At 36.8% G+C, this 22,140-nt stretch overlaps 3 protein-coding genes and 1 long non-coding RNA gene across 9 annotated transcripts; 2 read left to right on the top strand and 2 right to left on the bottom strand.

Moving 5' to 3' along the window:
* Positions 1–13: 13 nt before the first annotated feature.
* On the bottom strand, positions 14–4,009 carry LOC122526532 (coiled-coil domain-containing protein 85C). Its single transcript, XM_043649993.1, has 4 exons — positions 2,054–4,009; positions 812–1,184; positions 404–663; positions 14–333 (listed from the first exon to the last, which is right to left on the bottom strand). Exons 1-4 carry the CDS (start codon positions 2,711–2,713, stop codon positions 289–291), a joined length of 1,338 nt encoding a protein of 445 aa, XP_043505928.1. The 5' UTR covers positions 2,714–4,009; the 3' UTR covers positions 14–288.
* A 1,322-nt stretch (positions 4,010–5,331) lies between these two features.
* On the top strand, positions 5,332–18,353 carry LOC122526567 (anaphase-promoting complex subunit 11-like). Of its 6 annotated transcripts, XR_006306110.1 has the most exons (5): positions 5,332–5,644; positions 5,738–5,857; positions 6,450–6,613; positions 6,926–7,201; positions 10,376–11,029. XR_006306110.1 is itself a non-coding variant. In XM_043650069.1 (4 exons), the coding sequence occupies exons 1-3, from the start codon at positions 5,626–5,628 to the stop codon at positions 6,563–6,565; spliced, it is 255 nt and encodes an 84-aa protein (XP_043506004.1). In that variant the 5' UTR covers positions 5,332–5,625; the 3' UTR covers positions 6,566–6,613; positions 10,376–11,221. The 6 variants fall into 6 exon arrangements, 5 of the variants coding, with proteins under 5 accessions (XP_043506004.1, XP_043506001.1, XP_043505999.1 ...); XM_043650069.1 differs by lacking the exon at positions 6,926–7,201 and having other exon boundaries at positions 10,376–11,221; XM_043650064.1 differs by lacking the exons at positions 5,332–5,644; positions 5,738–5,857; positions 6,450–6,613 and adding exons at positions 14,914–15,148; positions 17,020–18,353 and having other exon boundaries at positions 6,635–7,201; positions 10,376–12,978.
* On the bottom strand, positions 9,922–10,475 carry LOC122526569. Its single transcript, XR_006306111.1, has 2 exons — positions 10,409–10,475; positions 9,922–10,232 (listed from the first exon to the last, which is right to left on the bottom strand). It is a non-coding gene; the product is annotated as an uncharacterized LOC122526569 (long non-coding RNA).
* Positions 18,354–18,835: 482 nt separating the features above from the next.
* On the top strand, positions 18,836–20,958 carry LOC122526568 (nucleolar protein 9). The gene has a single exon (XM_043650070.1). The coding sequence runs from the start codon at positions 19,125–19,127 to the stop codon at positions 20,946–20,948; it is 1,824 nt and encodes a 607-aa protein (XP_043506005.1). The 5' UTR covers positions 18,836–19,124; the 3' UTR covers positions 20,949–20,958.
* The last annotated feature ends 1,182 nt before the right edge of the window (positions 20,959–22,140 follow it).

Below are 22,140 nucleotides of genomic sequence, written 5' to 3'. Positions count from 1 at the left end.
ATGATAGACATGGTTTAATAAAAATAGAGTTTATTAACAGTCGATCTAGGCAAGCCAACGGCACTACAAGTTTTACATAAATAGATCGATATTATTGCTACAATAATACAACGCTTTCACTAGGAATGAATCCACGTGTAAATACATCATATATATAAATCTATAAAATACATAACACATTGGACGTATTAACTATTATAATACTATCGACACGCCATAGGCGTTGGAATATTGCATAATAATGTTTTTAATATCGTAATCGACGAATTTGCACTTTGAAAAGATTTTCTAATGCCTTGTTTGTGGGCCTTCTTCTAACTTACGCCATACAACCTAAAAGAAAGAAAAATATTAATAGTAATTATTATATCATTTAAAATATAAATGTTAAAATATAACTTACATTACACATTTCTCGAACTAGAGCTTTCTCGCCGTCGTGTCCACCTTCTCTTTCCAACTGTTCTCTGACTTCGAGAACTTGAAGAGCTCGTACGACGGCCTCGGGTCTACTTCCGATATGAGAATTATTGCTCGGACTGTTAGGATTGTCCCAGACTTCACCCGCTTCCCATCCTCGAGCTCTTGCCTGTAAAACACTTTTGTCTTCTTCCAGCTGCTTAACGCGTTGTTCCAAACTCCTCACATATTGCATAGTTTGGTCTGTAATCGAGGTAAATCTTCATCATTTGAATCTTTTCATCCAATTTTAAGTCAGTATATATCTACACTATATACACTTGACGTTTGATTTAATTTCTAATTTCTTCCTATCATCAATATAACCGCCAATCTTGAAGAGAGGATTTACCGTTAAATGTAGAAGTGTGTCTTGGCCTCGGTGGTGCGGTTTCCTCCGCATTCGTACTCGAACTCGATCCATCCCCGTCGTCCCTCTGAACTCCCCCTCGTTCTTCGTCCAAATACAGGCAGAGCTCTTTCAATTCGAGATTATCCTTTATCAACTCCTGCTGCTTGTTGTCCAGTTGCCGCAATTTATTCTGGTAAGCTGATACTTCCTGTCGCATAACGCTGGCTGTGTACCTACCAAATCTTTGCCATTCTCTTGCCAGCTTCCGGCCCTTTTGCCGGTCATCGTCCAGGAAACAACACAGATCTCGTAATTCCTGATTGTCGTCGCTGAGTCTTTGGTTAGCCTCCTTCAGCGCACGAAGCTCACTGAGCTAAAAACAAATTGAATTTTATTTTCAATTTGCTTACAATTGCATATATTTCATTTAATACAATATTAAATATATCAATCGATTATTTAATCATAATTTATTTATATATCTGATTTTTTATTTGATTTTTATGTAATAATTGATAAAAAATCAAAGTAAATATATTCGTCAATCATTTAGTCGTATACCGTTTTCGCGTGACATCATTTTTTACCATTTGTTTATCGATTTAAGAAAACATGTATTAATCGATAATATTCGCATTCTTTCGATTATCGTGTTTTTCAACCGTACATAATTTTCATTTTGTATAGTGGACAGAAAATCCGCCTGTTTTTATTTTTTTGTTGATCCTTACGTGTGCGTGACCGGTCGAAATTACGATTGCGAGTTCGACCCGCGTATGACCTAGAAGAGCCTTTCAAAAACTTCCGTATATTGCGTACGGGGTCCTACTTTTATTCTCGGATTCTTTGAGAACGAAATAACGATTCGAGGTAAGAAGTTACAAAATTTGCATTCGTTTGCTTAAAGATAAATATTATTTGAAAATTTGACACATTCAAATATTATCTTTTATTTTGAATTTCGCGAAAATTTGTCAATGATATATCGGAAAGTATGCAGATAAAAATGAAAATATTTAAACATCTCTTTTATTTGTTGATACGCCGAGTGGTACGGTTAAAAGATTTGTAATTATTGTTGAATATTATTAATAATTCCAGAGATATTCATATCGACTGATTAAAACGTGAATTATTTCTACTTCGAGGGGAACAGTATATACATGGAAAGCCGGTTAAGAAAGCATGCGTAGCACTGACCCACGTGGAAAACAGAAATATCGCCAAAACACGAATCCTCACCAAGCTCTGTATTTGACGATTCTGCTCGGCAGCTAGCCGTGCGATGTCACTTTCTGTCTTTCGCACAAACTTGAGCATCTCCACGGGGCCGAGTCTAAGGAACTCCTCGTCGGTGAGCCTCTGTCTGCTCGGTACAGGTTGACTGCTAGCACTATTACTGCTACCGATGGTAGGATACTGACTATTAGGTGGGAGATATTGTCCTTGTCCGATCTTGGTCTGAAGATAAGCCTGACTTTTGGTAGAAGCTGTGGTCGAGGCTCCACTTGTTAGGATATTAGTAGTGGCAGCAGCAGCACCTTGCGGATGATGTCTGTGTTCTATCCTCGGCGAGTATTTGCCTTGCGCATCCTTCTGTTGAGACGCGTTACGTGGTTGCGTCGTCTGCTGATGTTGCTGATGGTGATGATGATGATGATGATGAGTCAAGGTCGAGGCCGTACCCTGACCTTGTGTGTTTTGCAGTACCGTGTTGACTGTCGCTAGTGGTAGCGATGGTACTGTGGTGGTACTGCTAAAATGTGGATGATTCTTCAGGATGCCGCTGGTAGGTTGCGGCGGCGGTTGATACCGCGGTGGCACCTGATCCACTGGCTTGATCACGTGCGATGGACGCTGCTGCTGCTGCTGCTGCGGCTGAGTCTTACTCTTATTGGACATCGCGGCTAATTTAGCTCCAGGCTGCGTCGTGGCCCATTTCAGATAGTCCGCGTCTTCTCCTGCTGTCTTTTCTTTTCCCTCGTCTTGTCCGAACCGCGAAAATCTGGGTCAGTCAGACGAACTGGCCTCTCTCTCTTTCTCTCTCTTTCTCTATCTTTCTCACTCACTCAATCGGTATGTCCACAGACCTACTACTACCTACACGAGAGGAGGAGGCCCTCTCGAGTTTACTTCTTCGCCTTCTTCGTCTTCTTCTTCTTCTTCTTCTTTCGTTTCTGCTCGCGTCGAATTCGCACATACTACACACAAACAACGTTCTTAATTCCCCTCTTATCGTCTCTTTTTTTTAATTTTATTTTACTCGTGATATCACAGTCATTATGAACGTTTAAGGCGCGGCTGAGTTTCCAAATGTGACACGCAGCATCGACGACTCAAAGAGCCGCGTTCCTCATTGCATTAGTGCGCAAGCACGAACTCTTACAATTTCCTGGTACTACCTTCGCGTGCCATCTGTCACTCACTCGACCTTCACGATGCTGCATTCTCTCCCTGATTCCTCCTCCTCTCTCTCTCCCTCTCTCTCTATCACTCTCCGTCGTTTTTTTATCTTTTTCAGGTAGTTTTAATACTTTTTCGAATGCTACACTTTCAGACACTGAATGAAAATCTTTCGGTAATATTTTCTTTTATCGTCAAAATATAAATGAAAAAGATAAATGAAATTTACCATATAGTGTATCAGCACTCTTTTTATCTAAGATCACAGAGAAACTTGTGTGTGTGGATAGTGCCGCGTTGAACGGTGCACAGGCTGGCCCTCAAGATGCGGGGCCGCATTTTACCGTGAGAGAGTGCACAGTGCCGTATCTTTTTCAAGGGGGCATCAACTCGTTGAGAAGAACGTCTTCGTCTCTCTCTTTCTCGTCGCTTCAAAAGAATAAACTTTATTCGAAGAAAAAAATCGTATTGTCTGAACTAACCGGTCGAACGTTCTGCACCACGAAGCTTGAGAAGTCTTGCGTTTACTGTTCGCTCGAAATTTCGATTCCTTTTGTATGGTTTCCCTCGTGTTATTAGAGCCGAGAATTCCCTTCGGTAAAATAGTCAAGTAGGGAGACTCTGTCGAGCCATAGCCACGTAAATGCCGGCTCCGGTGCAACACATCCAAGATAAACTCGCGTCCGAGTTGAGCACTGACAACATGGCGGCTACCAAGAAACCTCCTGCACTCCAGGACGTGGTCACGCGGATGAGACCACTGGCTCGGTACGAGGAAACAACCGATCGCCCTCTGGTTGGTTGAATCGTTTGTTTTCTTCAGGCCCAGAAGTGGGGAGAGAGACTTGGGATTTACTAGACACCTTACAACTTTGGTCGGCTGTGGGGGAACCGTAACATTTTCGTGTAATCAAAATATTTCGTCTATTCTAATGATAAAACTAATGAAATTGTAAATGCAGGATGGTTATAAATATGTAAGACGATTTCTATTATTGAAGATTTTCCAAGAAATACACAAATGTGTTTTTGCTCTGTAATAAGAGAATTCAATTTTATTTACTATGTTTTAACATTATCTGTCTAATAGTTACAATTCTTACCTGTAACAAGAGAGACGACAATTAAAGTTTCTTTCTCCGTTACACCTCTAATTACATTAATTCGTCAGTTTTTTCACTCTTTATGTAGACAATTTTTCTGTCTCAATAATTTTATAAAATTTGCACTCGTGCCTATCATTTTCTATCTCTTTATCTATCTATCTCTCTTGATCAGATGAGTGATACCGAAAGTCAGTGTTCAGCCCACTACCACCTACTGTAACGCGGCAAATTCAATTAAAGAAAGTACCTTTCTTTTTTTACAAATATATATTTATATTATATATTATTATACCTATGAATCATATGGAACAAAATTATCGTACATTTAAACATACTCTAAACGTAAATTTTTCTTCACCGAAAGCAGTTTTCAAAAATGTTTTGCTCGTTCTCTTCAACACACGTTCTTTTACAAGTATTTGCATTCCTTTACTTTTTATGTCCATTCATTCTTTGAGGAAATTTGAAAAGCTCCAAGGTCGTAAAGTTCCATTTAAAATTGACCTTTCTTTTGAATAAGCTTAAACCAATGTTAGGGATGAAAAATTTCACTTTCTATTTTATGTAGAAATATACATCCATAAGTTCACTTCAGTAGAATAAACTTTGCTTTAAGTACCAAACAAATGAATTTGAAATTATACGAAAATCGTGCAACGTATATATATAAGATCATAAGTAAGGTTAATAAATTATTATTAAATGTTTATCTAATTTTAAAATTATTTTCAATTTGTTATATCTTGAATTTATAGAAGTATGTTGTCATAAAAATAAAAGTAAAGATTATTCAGTCAAATAATTTATATCGTATAAATAAATTTATAATATTATAAGAAAAAAAACAAATGTTCAAAGTTCCAACCGTTTTTCTTTTGAAATGCAATGGTTTTACCACTCTAGTTTTCTCGGTCGATAATAACTAAGTAAAGTAATATTTGGATCTACCGTTAAAAAATTCAATGAAAAAGCAGTAATCACTCCTTAATTCCTATTTTATTATACATGAGGGCGTTGCAAGCAACCTAGAGGTCACGTGTTATTCGTTTCGGTACAGGCTATATTTACGGATTATTCCTTGAACGTTGTTTAATTTCATTATAATTTTTGTAATATTTTCGTTTTCTTGTTGATGTAGATTTTGAAAATAACGGGTTAAGCGTAGCAAAATAACGTGAATATCTTCCAGCAAAAACTATCATTTGCGTACGCAAATTGAACGATATCGTGTGTTTTAACCTTTACAATTAATAATTTAAATAAATCTATAATATAATCCACCAATACAATTCAAAACGTTTCAGAATGAAAGTTACAATAAAAAGTGAGTATATTTAAATATGTCAATCTTTGTAAAAGAACGATATTATAAAATATCTAGAAATATCTGAGGGTAATTGGGGTGTTAATTTTTTAGGCTGGACAGGTGTTGCCACCTGGCGTTGGATAGCGAACGATGATAACTGCGGAATTTGTCGGATGCCTTTCGATGCGAGTTGTCCGGACTGCAAAATTCCAGGGGATGACTGTCCTTTAGGTATTGATAATTCATTTATTACATATTTACATAATTAATTATACAAAATTATACTTTCGACAAAAAGTACACGAAATAATGGAGTGTAAATTCTTGATCTTTTGCATATTCCATTCCCTGTTCTAATAATTGTTTTAATCTTTTGGTATCAGATATGAAATTGGCGGGTAAATCGTTGTCGTGATTAACTTTGAATAAAAAGGATTTTAATTGACTTTTCCTTGATGAGAATTAAGTTGACTAAAATTAAAACGATCGAATGATCGGAATATGTTGAAAGAAAGGAATTAGTTGGTACATTTTCGTAAATTCCCGCTTTGGCATCTGCGCATTGAAATTGTCGTAATATCGATCGGAATGCCGGTGTCGAATAATAGGGATCGCTTACGTCCTCTCCCCTTGCCTTTCGTGCGCATTTAACACGCGCGCGCTCATGTAAACGGAACCAAGGAACGACTTGTCGGTCGGTCGTCATCGCTAGGTACGCGTCCCCGTGGCCTGGTCATCTAATTAACATTGAACCCCTTCAATTTCTATCATAAACATTTGAAAATTCAATATTAAAGGATTAACCAAAAATTCGTGTTTTTAGTTTGGGGCCAGTGCTCGCATTGTTTCCATATTCATTGCATCATGAAGTGGCTGCATTCTCAGCAAACCAGTCATCTATGCCCTATGTGTCGTCAAGAATGGAAGTTCAAAGAGTAAATGTTTTCTCGATGTTCCCGCAGGTGTCAGCACGCACCAAATAATCAGGTAAATGCGTAACGCAATAACACACTTCCCCGTTCATCTAATTGTGAAAGTTCATGAACCCTTTTCGATAATAATCGTACGTCAATCGAAAGTCATTTGCGTGATAGTTCCCCTAGACGGTCTCTTCAATTTTCGCGCTCTTCTTCCTTCGCTGTCATTTTGTTTTGTTTTGTTTTTTTTTGTTTTTTGTTTGTTCCTTTTTTGCTCCCCTCAAGTAAGATAAGAAAGAACGAACGTGTGTGGGTTGATTTCGCGATTGAATGTTTTTTTAATTTTCTTCCATAATATCGTTAATAAATCGTGTGAGTTTAGAAAGTACCGCATAATTTGGCCTTCTTCGTTGGAATTAATCAGGAGATAGAGTTTTCCTCGTCTTCTTGGAAAGCGTACCACGATTTGTTGGAAAGGGGGGGAGAAAAAAAGGAAGAGAGGAGCTGCAGCGTTCGTTCGATTTAAGAATTCAACGATTATCGCGCCGTTCACATTTACGACTTCGGTTGCCGACTACGAAAGTTGTTTACGCTCACATTACGCGTCACACACATCAGTTGATGTGCCGAACGAGATAACACGTAGATGAAAGAATATGTGAGTATCTATCTGCATATATGCATGTCGGATCGAGTACCTCCATTTCAAATAAAGTAAGCATTCGTGAAAAAGTTGACCGAAGGGCCCAGTATTGTTCAAAGGTTAGAGCAATTACTAGGAAAGCAGAAATCTCGGGTTCGGTCCTCGGCCCAATTTTTTGTTCACAAATCCTCCATGCATATATAGAGTTAGATAAAAGTTGCTTTTCTCGGAGAGCTTTTTTTTGTACAGATATGACAATATTTAGATCAGTTTTAAAAGTTGAGTAGAATAATTACTTCAGAATTTGAAGACCAATCCCCGATTGTCTTCCGCTGTATGTAAATCACTTATTAAAATTTGTTTGGAGTTATTATAGGAAAAATGACTTTTATCTCAACCTGTATATAAGACGATCGACTATGCAAATTTCTCTTTCTCTCTCTCTCTCTCTCTCTCCCTTGTTTTTATACACAGGGCGTTGATCTGTTATACTTAAGACTCGTAACGCGTAATTATATGTTTATGAACCGTAACGTAACATATCCATCCATTCTATGCTTATAGTGGGTCACGAGTGCAGAATAGATCGAAGAAAGCGGTCTTCTTTTATTTAGGTTATCATAATAAACTTATTAAACACGTTAGTCTCGGTCGCCGCACGTTTTCATCGACTTTACATTTCTTCACCTTAACGATCAGATTAGATTAGGATTTTACTTAAATAATTTATAACGAATTCACTTAAATGCTCGCTTGTCTCCTGTTGTACGTACTACTTGCATCGATTACAAATTATTTCCGCTTAATTAAGAATTTGTCTCTATAATCGTTCATTTTTATCATTTTTACAAAATATTAAATATGCTTTTATGAAATATAATGAAATTAAAACTCATCAAATACATATATGTGTTGAAATCGAATTTTAGAATAAAAATTGAGTTATCTTTGAATTTTCAAAAAGAAAGAAATTCGTATTTTTATGTAGAAATCTTTGTAACGACCGATAATGTGTTTTTCAACGAATTCCAAATATAGAGAAATTCCAACAACGATGATATCATAGTGATGTAAGACGCATGGCACTATATCTTTTGAAAAGCGCGCGAGCTTTCCGTGAAATCTCGCGTTGGCGCTAAATACGAGGTGCCGGATTAAATTGCACTGCGTTCGAAGCGTAACGGCACGATGTGTAAAACCTTCAATGATCCTCCTACTTACACAGTTTCGTTTACGTAACAACGTTTTTCCTTCGACTTTCGGTCCTTGTGTGTTTCTACATAGAGAAATAATTATTTATCTATCGTATGAATCACGTATAATACTATTAATCGATGAAAACGATTTCACCAAAATGGCGTCTCTATCGGATAAATAAAAAAAAGAAAAAAAATTGTACAAATACGACAAACGGAGAAATTTGTATTCGATTTCATTTGAAAATCGTGGTCTTCTATATGTAAACAATTTTCTTCATTCGTAATAAGCAAGTCAAAGTGAGTGGAACACGCGTATGTTATTCAATGCCAGACAAGATGCGTAACGATTTTGCTTGATTCGAGAATCGGGCAAAATCTAATAGAAAGGAGGGAAATCGAGTCGCCGACGTAGTCATCTTTTTCCTCGATTCGTAGTTACTAATCATTCTATTTATTTTATAATTCGTTGATAGATATACTCTTTTCTATTATCGGAAGCTTATTTTTTTAAGGTTGAATTTGTACTCGTGATGATCATTTTGATAAATGCTTTTTACAAAGATTGAATCAAATATTTGAGTCAATAGTAAAATGTATTTACATTTTTATTAAACTGTGATTTCAATAAGACTCGTCGATTCTTTTTTAATGTTAGATTTTTTAATAAATGATTTCGTATGCATACTTTGAGTCGAACACATGCGAGTGGTCAAGAAAAAAATATCCATTTACCTTTTCCTTGTCCTTCTTTCCTCCGTTGACACGTTACACGGCAACTGCGTGTAACTCGTTAAGAATTTCATTGAATTATTAATTAGGTATTCGACGACGACGATGAAGATACACGTGACCTATAATACGAGCGTCTGATTTGCGTGCTTTGCACGCGTGTTTTACAAGTTACTTTTCTTGTTAGTAAGGAGGAAATGATTCCTTTTAGGTATCACGGTACTAATTACTTCAATTGTATTTTCTAATTTTGAATAATCTTGAAAATTCGATAAGATAACGCACTTGAACATTACAAAGAATACAAACGCGTATTTAAATACAAATACACGTGTAAATTGATAAATTAAATAAATTGAGAACAAGATATTGACAATAACAATTAAGAAATGATTTAAGGTTTAAGTAAAAAAAAAAAAAAAAAAAAGAAGCAATAAAAGGAAACATTGTAATTCAGTCATCATCATCCGCAAGTCATGTTGTAATCGTTCGTGCAACGCATTGTTTTAAAGAAACAATAAATATTCTTTCGAGACAGAGAACTGTTAATTCTTTCGTACGTTTTCAAGGCCAAATCTATGTGCATATATTCCCTTATGTTATATATGAATGTATCGTCTTAAACGAATCGCGTTGCATTAGAAATGAAATATGATCCTGCTTTGTAATAATCTAACGAAGACTTTACACGAATCTTTTACAATTGATCGAAAATGAGAATTACGAAGAAAGTTCAATCAACTTGTGAAAGTTTTGAATCGATGAGCGAGGGCAAGGATAAACAACTGTGATCAGAAAATATTATTCATGAAAAAGAACATATTTCAGTTGTTTATGATTCATAAAAAGAAGAACCCGGGGCCAAGAGAAAACATGTACAGCACTGGAACGGCGGCTGGCAGGTCGGCATGGTGGAGGTAGAGGTAGAGGAAGAGGAAGAGAGGAGGAGGCGGCAGGGGACACCTAATGGGTCCCTTCCCTTATCTCCTTCTCTCTTCTTTCGATCTCCTTCCTTCGTCTTTCTTCTACTTTCCGTCTACCGCTGTCTTTGTCCTTCTTTTTTATTGGATAGAACGACACGACGCCTAGAGCTTGACGTTACACCTACAACCTCGTACCTAGCAGAAGAAACGTAGCTGATGTATCTGTTATCTCTTTGTATATGTGTAGAGAAAAAAGAGTGACAGAGAGAGAGAGAGACACACACACACATACAGGTTACACATACGTGAGATGTAACGATGTATGCGTTCGCCCATAGCCGGTTAATACCAGCACTGAGCGAGTTGCCTACCTGATGCCCCCGAGAACGCGAGCTCGAACAAGTCACGTGGTCTGTTGAACGCAAAGGATGTTTCTGGGATCGCGAAGTCAGTATTCGACGGGCCGTCCTCCGAGCTGGAGGAAAAGAGACGGAGGTGAACGAGAACTTATGATCTCACGAAGACCCCTTGTGGAAACAGGCAAACAGAGACGGAGAGAGGACTTTGAAGAGTAGTAGTAGTAGTAGTAGTAGTAGGGAGGATATCTTGCGAAGGAAGCCGCTCTCGATCGTTGTTGGATACCGCAACACTCTCTTACCGATATGCGCTAACCGAGAACGGGGATATCTTTTTGAAAGTTCTTTTTCTGTGGTTTTCTTTCTTTCTTCCTGTTACGTGAATTATTTGTCGAGCGACTTCGAAAGATTCCACATCGGTTTGCTTCGTTTCCTGATACACCTTTTCGCTTAATACTTGTGATAAAATGGATAAAGAATTTTTGCTGATTTTATCGAATATATTACTCGACGAGAAATAAATCACAAATCTGATCCGATCGATTAGAAAATTCTTCGTCTGACGGCGAAGAAGGAATCTGCGTTTAAAAGAGAAAGAGAAAATATAAAAGGAGGAACGAAGAGATTTGCAGGTAAGAAAAAGAGAATAAAGGATCGAGAGTGGAATATTAAAGGAGAGAAAAAGAGAAAGAAAAAACGAATCGAGAATAATACAACTGTATGGGTTCGAGAGAGATCTCTGGATGCTTGTTGGACTAAAAGAATCCTATTTTTTCTTTTGCTTGTATTTTTATTTCGAAAATACAACCTGGTAACGTACGAAAGGAAGGGAAAAGAAAAAAAAGGTTCGAAAGGTTTATCGAATGATTTCCTGGTAACTATTTATATCGCATCAAGTCGATGACGCATCTCGAAGAATCGAAGTTACGACGCGACGGTGTGTGCTACGAGATTCCTCGTAGATACGAAGAAGTTCGAGAATGCGTGTAACGACGAAGAAAACAACGTAGGCGTGTTTTGCTACAACGAGAAAGATTGAGAATACCTTGCATGCTGACGTTCCGTTGCGAAAGAAAGAAAGAAAGAAAAGAAGGTACGATGTAAATAATTGCTTTGTGATAAGCCATATCTATTTCTCGTTGTTACGAGAATAGTCGAGTTCTATTTGATAAGAAAAGATTTGAAATTTGGATATTCGACGATTGTCGAAGTAAAATGCAGTTAGCAGCAACTCAAAGACCTCATCCACCACCAGTACCACCTAGACCAAGTCGACAGGTGGTGGCTGAAGCACTGAAAAGATCACCCAGACCACCCTGTCCTACCAGACAGGCACCACCACCTCCAAATACCAAACCATGGGGATTTGATCAGAATGATCAACAGCAGCAGCAGCAGCAGCAACAACAAGGATGTCCAGGTGCTGGACGTACTATAATCTACGAATCCATGAAAGCTGAAAAAAATGATAGCCCAGCAAGTACCGGAACGATTCAGCTTTACGACAAGCATCAGCAACAGCAACAAACTTACGTACCGAGTGAAAGGAACGACAACAACAACGACGACCGTCGTGAAAATCTACGAGAAAGGCGGCACCGTCAGCCTATCCTCGAGCAAAATGATATTTCTATGGAGTCGGTAGTCGTACGGGAGAAAAGAGGCGGCGGTGGAGGCGGAGGCGGAGGTGGAGGAAGAGGTGGAGGAGGAGCCCCTATCGAGGACCCTCGACCGGAGGGACAACGTCTCGAAAATCGTGCAGATTTCAAGGATTTCAAGGATCAATCTAATTCTCAAAGTCGACGATCATTTGGAAAAATAGATGCTGACTCATCTGGCATCAAAGATATCAGAACAATCGATTTCGAAATATTGGATAAGGAAGACAATGTGTTGGGAATGACAAAAAATCCAATTAGGTCAAACGTTTCGTTCGAAGACGAACGTCATTCAAGTCCAGAAACTAAGATACCAGGTATAGGAAGTAATAATGATATAGGATTCAGAGGAAGACCAAGAATCAGGCCTGAGAAATCCTTGAACATGGAGAAAACGATGAGCAAGTTTGATGGGCGGCCGACGACCGCACGAAGATCACCTGCTGCAAACCAAGAATTTATTGCTCTATCTCGAAAAGATTCTAATTCCCACGAATCTTATAATAATAGTAATAATAACAATAATACTAATAATAATAATCATGCTAATAACAACAACACTACTAATAATAATAATAATGATGATGACCGTAATAATGATAATGATGATAATGATGATGATGATGAGGGTGATAAACAAGACGAGAAAGAGTCGAGTATAACAAATGAGAAACATGGAACAGTAGTCGTGGTCGAGGAATCTGAACATGGTAAAGCTACGTACAACGACGAAGAAGAGGACAACGACAACAACATTCATCGACAGGATTGGCTCGAGGCCGGTGTCCGTTATTCCTCCACGCAGATCACTCTGCAAGGAGACGAAGGTGCCGACGGTCTCTCATCTTCGTTTGTTGACGTTGAACGCGTTAATGGATACGACGATCGTCCCGAGGACGAACGCACCGTCGACCTTGACTTCGTCAGGTATTACTTTATCAGATTAACTGTACCAGAGGGACCATCGCGTGGTTCATCATTCCAATCGAGTTCAAATAGCTCCTGGGGGAATGGTTGAACGTTTATTTCATTATTACATGCGTGGCCACTCAATGCTCATTTTTCATCATTTTATTTTATCATTATTTTTTTAGTAACCCTTTCGTTAGTATCGTTTCATATAAATTCGCTCGTATATACGGAACGTTTCAAAGTTGTTCAATAATTATTTAAATATGATCGTGATTGTTGAGAATAAGTAGGTCGGAATAATAGGTCGATATTGATTCGATCATTTTTCAATGTAAATTTATTTTCAATATCGAAGGATTTGCTTTGCGAATGTGTCATATTGTAAAATAAGATCACGTTAAAAATGATAGTAGTATTTTCTTTAAATAGACACACAACATTTATGAGTTTGCGAGGTAGATGTTGGTGAACACGATTTATGCGAGCGAAAAATCTAGGGTTGCATTGAGGATCAACGGAGGCTGTTTCTCGATCGTCCTATTTTGTCTCTTTATCGTTTCTCAAAGCGTTCGACCGTGACAGTAGCTTCGATACTCGTTAACGGTTCTATTCGTCGGAAGAAATTCGAGATAAACTGCACGATAAATTTATTACGTTTATTTCACCAATACTATATCAATAGTTTCAATAACAAATTGCGATATTGAAAGATACGTAAGAATTATTCGGGTACTCATAAAAATATATTTTTGTTAAGCTTACAGCGGCGCGTTTTATTACTTCACGGGGCTCTGGGCAAATTTGAATTTAGGGGCTTCACGTATAACATTGAATTTTTCTTTTGGTCCATATTTTTTGTTTTTTCTCTAGTCCCAGATTTGGGAACGAAATTTAATTTCCTATTTTTTTTTATTAGAAAAATGAGTTTATAGAATATTGATTTGGGGACTTTGAGGGCCCCAGGCAATTGCTCTTTTTGTCCATAGGATAACACGCCATTGTAAGCTTGTAACAAAAATTATTTTTTTTCTTTTTCTGTTACTGAAGATCAGCAACAAGATACTTGCTTACATAACCCATTCTATAAAAGTATCGACGGAACATATCAACGCTGAGGTATTAATTATCAAAGTGATCGCGATGCTTCCAGGCCTAGAAACAATTTAAACGTTACAATCTCATGCTTGCTTTAGAAATTCTTATTCGAGAACAGTAGTCATTCGTGAGGCATGCTATTATATCTCGGACGCTCCCTTGAACTCAACTAAATCAACATTATATTGTAGTATATGTTTCAGTCATTAATTTCATAACGTATGTATGTATGCGAGTACATTATGTATGTCGTTAATTAAAATTTATTTAAAAAAATAAAATACCTAGTTTGAAAGCACGCGAAAGTTCCATGTATCGATGTTTCATCTATTTAAATTTATAAATTAATTGAAATTGAATGAAATTAAATTTATTATTTCGTTATGGGGTATGCTTTGACACGAGTAATAATTTCCTTAAAAATTCTTCAATCGTTCGTTACGAGTCTTTGCATAGGTGCGACTCGTATATAGGTCGCTAATAATGAAAGGGTTAATTCAAATTAAATCGATTTATTATATTCAATTGAATGTACAGTTAGTATGCTAATTCTTATTTATCGAAAGAAATTCTACAAAGCAAATATAGAAGAAAGAATTTATTTGGAAAAAAGGCCGAAAGAAAAGACGCCGATAGGGTCGATGACTCATTCAGTCAATTTTTTTCTCCCCTTCATTTTCTGTATCTCTACCCCCCCGTTCCCTTTACTTTCTGCGGAGATCGGAAGCTTGGGGAAGGCAAAGACCGATCGATTTTTATTCCGCAAAGCCGCTTATAACGGTACGTCGTTTCCTTTCCTCTTTTAACCGCAAAGAACAACTCGTTATCTTTGGTTCTCTCTCTTTGCTTTCGCAGCATACAGGAGAGGATCGCGATGTCTTCCCTGCAGGGGCTACCACCGTTGCCAAGAAGTCTCAGTGGATTCAATTTGAGCGGAGCTTCCGAGCCACCCCCACCACCTACGAGATCATCCAGCAAATCACAAAGAGGCGGGAAAACGTCCATTCAAACTTCTACTTCGAGACCTTCTCCACCTGCGAGACAACTCACCACGTTGGATACTCAATTAGCGATACTTAGAAGAGAAATGGTAATTATCAAATACTATTTTTTCAAAAGGAAACATTTTATTAACGCGTTGAACGCGATCGTCGTGAGTATTCTCGTGTTACATACGTGCACATGCAACTTATGCAACATAAGAGTTAAAAATAATTTGAAATAATCCGAATGATCGGGAGTTGTTATTATATCGACTTACAGTTCCTTCGTTTAAATAAAAGCAAATGTTCGAATAACTTGACACAAAAAGTTAATCGTCTTGTTACACGAGCAAGTAGATTTGACATCGCATTCTGGACCACTTATTCGTCTTTTAGAGTAGCGTAATAGTTTCAATTATCCGCGGAGAAAGCGTTTCAAGAATTCGATAATAGATCTCGAGTATTTTGTACTAAGGATCGTTTTCTACGAAAATCGTGGATCCTTTAACGGATATGATCGTTAGTTCTAATGGAATTCATTAATCGCTTATACAGCGTTTCTTGTAGAAGGAAAAAAAAAAGGAAGGGTGGAGTGAGGAATAGAGAGAATCTGTTTACAAGTCGATGGAAATTTCCACGATGTTTCTTATTAATTCCTATACATTTGTTGTTTTTACGTCTTTGTTTTTTTTTATAATTAATCAATGTAGAATTTTTCTAGCAAACTCGAGAGTAATTCAAAAATGCGCGATTGACATCATCGTCGTTCTTGTCGGCTTGGTTATTATTTTGTTTAGTATTAAGTCACCTGTTCCTCTGTATTTTGTTCACAATTCTCTCGTGTTTCTTTCAACTCGGGGCTCGACCCGTTACCTCGAGGCCACGGTTGTGCGTGGGTAAACTGTAGAGTACGATGAATATGAATTCGACGGCATTCTAAAAGCGTCGGGAAATGAAGCGATGAAAATACGAAGTCAGAGAAAGAGAGAGAGAAAGAACAGAAAGAACAGAAAAGAAAAGGACACGTACAATTCTTTTCTTTATCCTTTTCCCTCCACACCCTCCTACCTTTCTTACATTATCATTAAAAAGCAGACAATAGAGTTGTCATTTCTTAATTCACTTATTAATGCACATCATTATCGTTGTTTACATTGATGAAAGTTGATGTGTGTGTCGGCAAATAAATTATTTAACTTAATTATAGTGACTGACGGTCTTTATGGTATTAAGCAATATATTGAAAAATAATACATCGCATTGTTGATATCGTAGAAATCGGACTTTTAGTAAAAATATATATATGTATATGTTAAAGTTGGCTTAATATTTTGATAGTCAATCCAGACGAGAAGTGAACTGGCACAGCCGCTCCCACGCTGCATTCCCTCAGGCGTGACTCCCCCACCTTCGTTTGGTTTTGGTGGTAGCCTCTTCTCCATCCAGTCTTCCTTCTCTGCATTTTCTCTCTTTTTCTCTCTTTCTGTCTTCACGTTCACCATTCTCGTTCCCATTCTCATTTTATGCTTCTTCTCTCTTTCCCTCTCTCTCTTTCTCTCTCTTGTAGTGTGTTCCCTCTTCTGCCATTCCCACGAGTACAGGCACGGCGGCGTTTGGAAACGTTGCACTTCGGTTCATAAATCACGAGTAAGCATTTTACCTCGACTCGCACGGTAAAAGTGAATGTTGGACGAGATAGACCCTCCAGGCGCTTTAACACAATATTTCTTCTTACTCAAATATTTCAGCGTATATTTGGAATCGAATAAAACTTTGAAATAATCCTTAGGACCTAGGATAACTATATTTTTTCTTTATCCTCTTGAATTTCTCTAATCCCACAGGTACGGGTCGTGTATTTCAAATATAACAGCGCTCTTTCTTCGAATATTTTCTTGATTTATGATTTTCACATTTTTGACTTTAAATTGCACCGGTCCTACATTATGCATTTCAAACATTTACTTTTGTGTTTCAGTTTGGCCTACGACAATTGGATCTTTCTCTGCTTTCGCAACTTTGGTCCCTGAACGAATCAATCCAAGAATTTCGACAACTATTGCAGGAACAAGAAGACAGAGCTCCATCACCGTCGCCAAGTAGCGAAGAAGGTGATGATACTTCTTATGGGGTACATCCACCACCAGCACCAAGAAGATCAGCACCTGTGGTGCATCATCATCGACCACCTAGGCCACCTAGACCACCAAGACCACCACCCAGCGACGAGTCACCATCCAGCGAGGAATACGGAGCCGTTTGACGGAGGATTCTTCGTAAAAGGACGAAAAGATCTCCGGTGTGTTCCACTAACTCTATAGAGTTCCTGTAAAAGAGAAAATCTGGACGAAAAGAAAGAAAGAAAAAAAGGGAGAAAGACGTTAAAAATCATTTTTCGAAACTCTCTTTTTGTCTCTTTCTCTTTGTCGTTGAAAAAGAGTCTTGATGATAAAGGAAAAGGGATCTTAGTTGAAATTCAATTAAAGATAAGCTATTATCGCCTCGATCGAAGAGTCTATATCGTTTGTGAGAGAGATTATTAATATAAAAAAAAAAAAGAAAAAGAATAAGGTTGAGAAGAAGAAGAAGAAGAAGAAGAAAAAGAATGAATGTATGAATGAATATCATGAAAGCCATGTGTTCAAGGCTGCCTACCTCTAAGCATTACATCGATTTTAAAACGTTTTATTGAAAACGCGCCGCGTCGTGTGTTGTTCGTACGAAGGGTGGAGTCAATTAGTAAACAAATTTTGTCCGTACGTCGGAAGGCACCCATACGTGATAGTCTAATGTTATATACCGGACCGTTTTTCTCACTTATTATCCAAGAAAGTCTCTTCTAGAGTTACATAGCCCATGCTGATCTAAATCGCAGACAACGATACTACTATCTATTCGAGCTATTATTAGATAAGATAAATATTCTTCCCGCCGTTTGACGGTCAGTGTTGTTTTTAGGAGCCTTCGAAGAACGGCAATGATTTATATAATAGCGCAGCAGAGAAATTGTTTTTGTACGAATAGATTTCTCTGCTTCACCGTCATCGTCATCGTCGTCGTTGTCTATGTTAGGAAAAAAATCTATCATACGACACGTCCAAAGTCTTTTGCGACAGGCAGTAGTAGCTAGTGAGTTCCAAAGAACTGTTGTCTTTCTTCCGTTTTGGTCAAGGAAGGAAAAACTTTCTCACGTTAACGCGTTATTACGTCCACTACACAGAGTTTTCTCTTTCTTAGTTAGAATAGATAAGCGTGTAAAGATTATCATCGTAGAATTTAAGAAGATAAACACGGGGAGTTGTTGACTCGGCATCATTTTCTTTGTCTGTCAATTTTTTTATATATAGGTTTGTTCTGAAACGTGTAAAATAATAATTTACCTAGTGTTATGCAAATAAATGAAAGGTGATTTAATGATATATATATATATAAATGAACGATACGTTTTGTCTGCCCGGTCGTCTATTACTGTGTCATTACACACGTATATGCACATATGCGTTTGTTGACCTTTTATCGAATACCGTTGTTCCATTCCGTTGTCTGATGAAGTACCGTCGAGACTGCCGCGCCTCCTTGGTTGCATACATACGATACTTATATGCAAAGCATATTTTTTTTTAACTACGTTTATTAGCAAGAAGTGCACGTTACTATATGGGGGCGAGGTCAGCGAGAGTCACGGAACTGATCTTACAATTAGTTCTTCGCAATGCCAAGATCGATTTCTCATATTTTATTTTCCTTTTTTTTTCACAGATTAAAAATATATCAATAATAATCTAATTTATATATTAAGAATATTTTTTATCAATATTATTACATATACGTATATATCGTCATTGACAATTATTTTTCTTTTTTCGTTTGTACGTATTTGTGGTTTGAATTGTCCCGCGTTAATTGTAGATGACGTTCTTTACGGTAACACTAGATGGAGCTCGTCATGTTAGTAGAGGACGCTAGTTGCATCCGAGTTCTTGTGGTTAATAAACGCACGCGTGATTAAAGGTGTGAGATAGGTTAGGTTTTAAAAAAGTTCTTTTTCTCAAAATAATCAGTGATTTTAAAAAATAATTAACAATGGCAGATATGCATACGCATAACGACAGAGGTAAGAAGCGAAAGAAGAAACGTTCAAACATACAAATGGCGAAAAAATTTGCTCGTAGAAGATATCACGGAACGGATCTTGATACGGATACGTATCAATACATGGTTCGCATTTTGGAATTAATGCGGGAAGATTTTCCGAGCGTTGAAGAAAAATTAATTTTTATTAATAACGTGTACGAACAATCCGTTGGTCATGAGGTTGAATATTCTAAAAATCAAGTTGGTTCGAGAGTCTTGGAATCGCTTTTGAAATATGCGAATTTAGAATCAATTCAAAGGCTTACGGATGCTCTCAGTTCTTCCCTTAGACTGATAAGTTGTGATACATTTGCCAGTCATGTTTTGGAAAAAATCATTGTGGTCTGCGCGGACAGAGGAAACAAACCCAAAACTTTGTCACAAACATCAAAAACAAAGGAGACCGAGAAAGTACAAGACATCATTATAGATGTGAAAGAATCTGAAGTGAAATTATACAATGATATAGTTATAAAGTTAAGCAAATATTTAATAAATAATTTAGAAGAATTTGTTTGGGACACATATGCTAATCATCTCTTAAGAACTGTAATGGAATGCCTTGGTGGATTAATAGATACAAGCGATGGACAGAATAGAACAAAGCAAGTGTTATCTACTATTGAAAGACGAGAGATCATACAAGAGTATAAAGATCTTTTAATTGACGCATGCAACAGATTATTTAACTGGCCACAGTTTCTTGAGTTTGGTAAAGATGAATTAACTTCAGGATTGTTACAAAGTATTTTGTATTCGCTAAAAGATATAGACGAGAAGTTAACTGAATCTTATATCACAAAAATTATAAAGGAGTGTTTCAGTTCTAAAGAGGATGGAAAATTATCTAATATTTTCGACTGCCAAAGTTCTACCAGACTTTTGGAAGCTTGTATTGCAGTCGCTGAATCAAAATCTTTTGATCATATTTATAAGGAATATTTTAAGGGTAATATAAAAAGCTTATGTACAATGCAGGGTACTAATTTTAGTATACAGAAATTATTAGATCATTGTGAATCTAAAGAAACTTTTGAAGAAATATTTGAGGAAATTGAAGCGCTTCTTTCGAATATTTTACAAACAGGCTATACGGGAATTTTAGTAAGTATAGCTAATGCATCTAAGAGGTTGCAAGCTAAACAGGGTGCATTTGTAACTATGATTATTAAGATGCTCGAGTGCGATACATCGGAAGAAAAACAATATCAAATCATTAAATGTTTTGCTACATTGAAGAAACAAAACGAATTGGAATCATTGGAAGAAAAAGATCAAACGGATTTACCTGTCCATTTGCATGGAAGTTTGATCGTACAAGCTGTGCTTAACTTCAATAAACCAATCAAACTCGTTAACTCTTTGTTGGCCATGAACAACGAACAATTGTTAAATTTGATAACTAATCCAAAAGGTAGTCGCATCATAGATGCTTTTATAGATAGCAAATATATTGGAGAGAAAAGTAGAGAAAAACTTGCCAAGAAATTGCAAGGTTATTGGGCCCAATTAGCTCAAAGCACTCATGGGTCTAGATGTTTGGACAAAATCTGGCTTTGTTCGCGTCAAAAGCAAAGAATGTTTATCATGGAAGAATTGTCAGCTGCTGGAGAAATCTTACATTCCAGTAAATCGGGTAAAATTATATCCAATAAATTAAACGTATCTTTGTTTACTAGAAATAAAAAGGATTGGAGTGAGTCTCAAGGAAAAGAGGACAAAATGAAGGCTCTTTTTGCAGATATAATCAAAAAGCCTTCTATGCAAAGTTAGTGTTCAAAAAGGAGTTTTCACTGAAAAAATTTAAATTACTTTTTTTTTATATGTATATATATATAAATACGTATTAAAGAAACGTTTAATTAGACAGATTAATTCGTATTTTCTTTTTTTATTGTGACATAGAATAATCATATATATATATATATTTAATGTTTTATTTCATAAATACATTTCATAAAATTCATCGTATGTTCCTGCAATGCAATGTGCCCGGAAGGAATTACAATAAATCGTTATTTAAGTTAGAGAAAAATTTTCTAATATGTATAACCAATAAATTCGTCTCCTTGCAAACATCGCATGACTAGACTTCAAGATACACAATTAATTATAATCCGATTAATCGAAGTAAGAATCTCGTTACATCTGTCATTACAATCGTTAAGTCTATCAATTGACTAGGGTAAAATCGATGTAAGCCGTTTGTTGTGTACGCTTTCATTAGAAGTAATCAAATTTCTTATCACGCGTTGGATCTTATTGTTAGATTATAATTGCATCTTGATGAAATTTTAATCCTTTCGTTACGGCATTCTTTGGCGTGAGTATCGTTTCATATAAATTCACGCGTACGTGCATATCATCGCATAGTAAGATCCCTACATGGGTTGCTAGTAACGAAAGGATTAAGAGAGAGAAAGAGAAAGAGAGGAAGAGATATAGAGACAGACAGAGATGGCGAATAAATAAAACAATAAGATATTGATAATATCGGACAAATTTCATATAGGAAAAAACACCAATTTTTGGTACAAAGAATATCTTACTTGATTTTGTCAATTAGAATTTGATATTTAGATTGAAACGATTTCTGTTTAATACGTAAGATAACGTATTTGATCAACTACGGATATTGGAAAATCGATAATTGCCATTGAACAGCAGAAACTTTGACACCAATTTTTCGTTCCAAGTGCATGCACATTTACAATGTAAATCGTTGACTATTAATTAGCAACATAGATGACCAATGGTAGAAGCCTAGGACGCTCGTCATACCCAACAAACGTCATACGTATTCGAATACGTCCACACATTTCTATTACATTTAATTAACATGGTATTTACAAGAACTATACAAGGATTAGTTTTGTTTTCCAGTTGATCGCATTATCAAGAAGATGATCTTACAAGGCGAATCGTAACTTATTTGATTACTCAACATTTTCGATATAGCTTTTCT

The sequence above is a fragment of the Polistes fuscatus genome, unplaced genomic scaffold, assembly GCF_010416935.1.
Source record: "Polistes fuscatus isolate 324 unplaced genomic scaffold, CU_Pfus_HIC Scaffold11, whole genome shotgun sequence".
In the NCBI taxonomy this organism is placed as follows: Eukaryota; Metazoa; Arthropoda; class Insecta; order Hymenoptera; family Vespidae; genus Polistes; species Polistes fuscatus.
The sequence above is the reverse complement of the archived record's forward strand: the minus strand, read 5'-3'. Positions and strand labels throughout refer to the sequence as shown.

Coding starts and splice junctions, on each gene's coding strand:
- LOC122526532 (XM_043649993.1), bottom strand. CDS start 2,713: ATGTCCAATAAGAGTAAGACTCAGCCGCAGCAGCAGCAGCAGCAGCGT. Junction 1,185..2,053: donor ATCGTCAAATACAGAGCTTG/GTGAGGATTCGT, acceptor ATTTGTTTTTAG/CTCAGTGAGCTTCGTGCGCT. Junction 334..403: donor TAGTTCGAGAAATGTGTAAT/GTAAGTTATATT, acceptor TCTTTCTTTTAG/GTTGTATGGCGTAAGTTAGA.
- LOC122526567 (XM_043650064.1), top strand. CDS start 11,609: ATGCAGTTAGCAGCAACTCAAAGACCTCATCCACCACCAGTACCACCT. Junction 12,979..14,913: donor GTCGACCTTGACTTCGTCAG/GTATTACTTTAT, acceptor TTGCTTTCGCAG/CATACAGGAGAGGATCGCGA. Junction 15,149..17,019: donor CGATACTTAGAAGAGAAATG/GTAATTATCAAA, acceptor TTTGTGTTTCAG/TTTGGCCTACGACAATTGGA.
- LOC122526568 (XM_043650070.1), top strand. CDS start 19,125: ATGGCAGATATGCATACGCATAACGACAGAGGTAAGAAGCGAAAGAAG.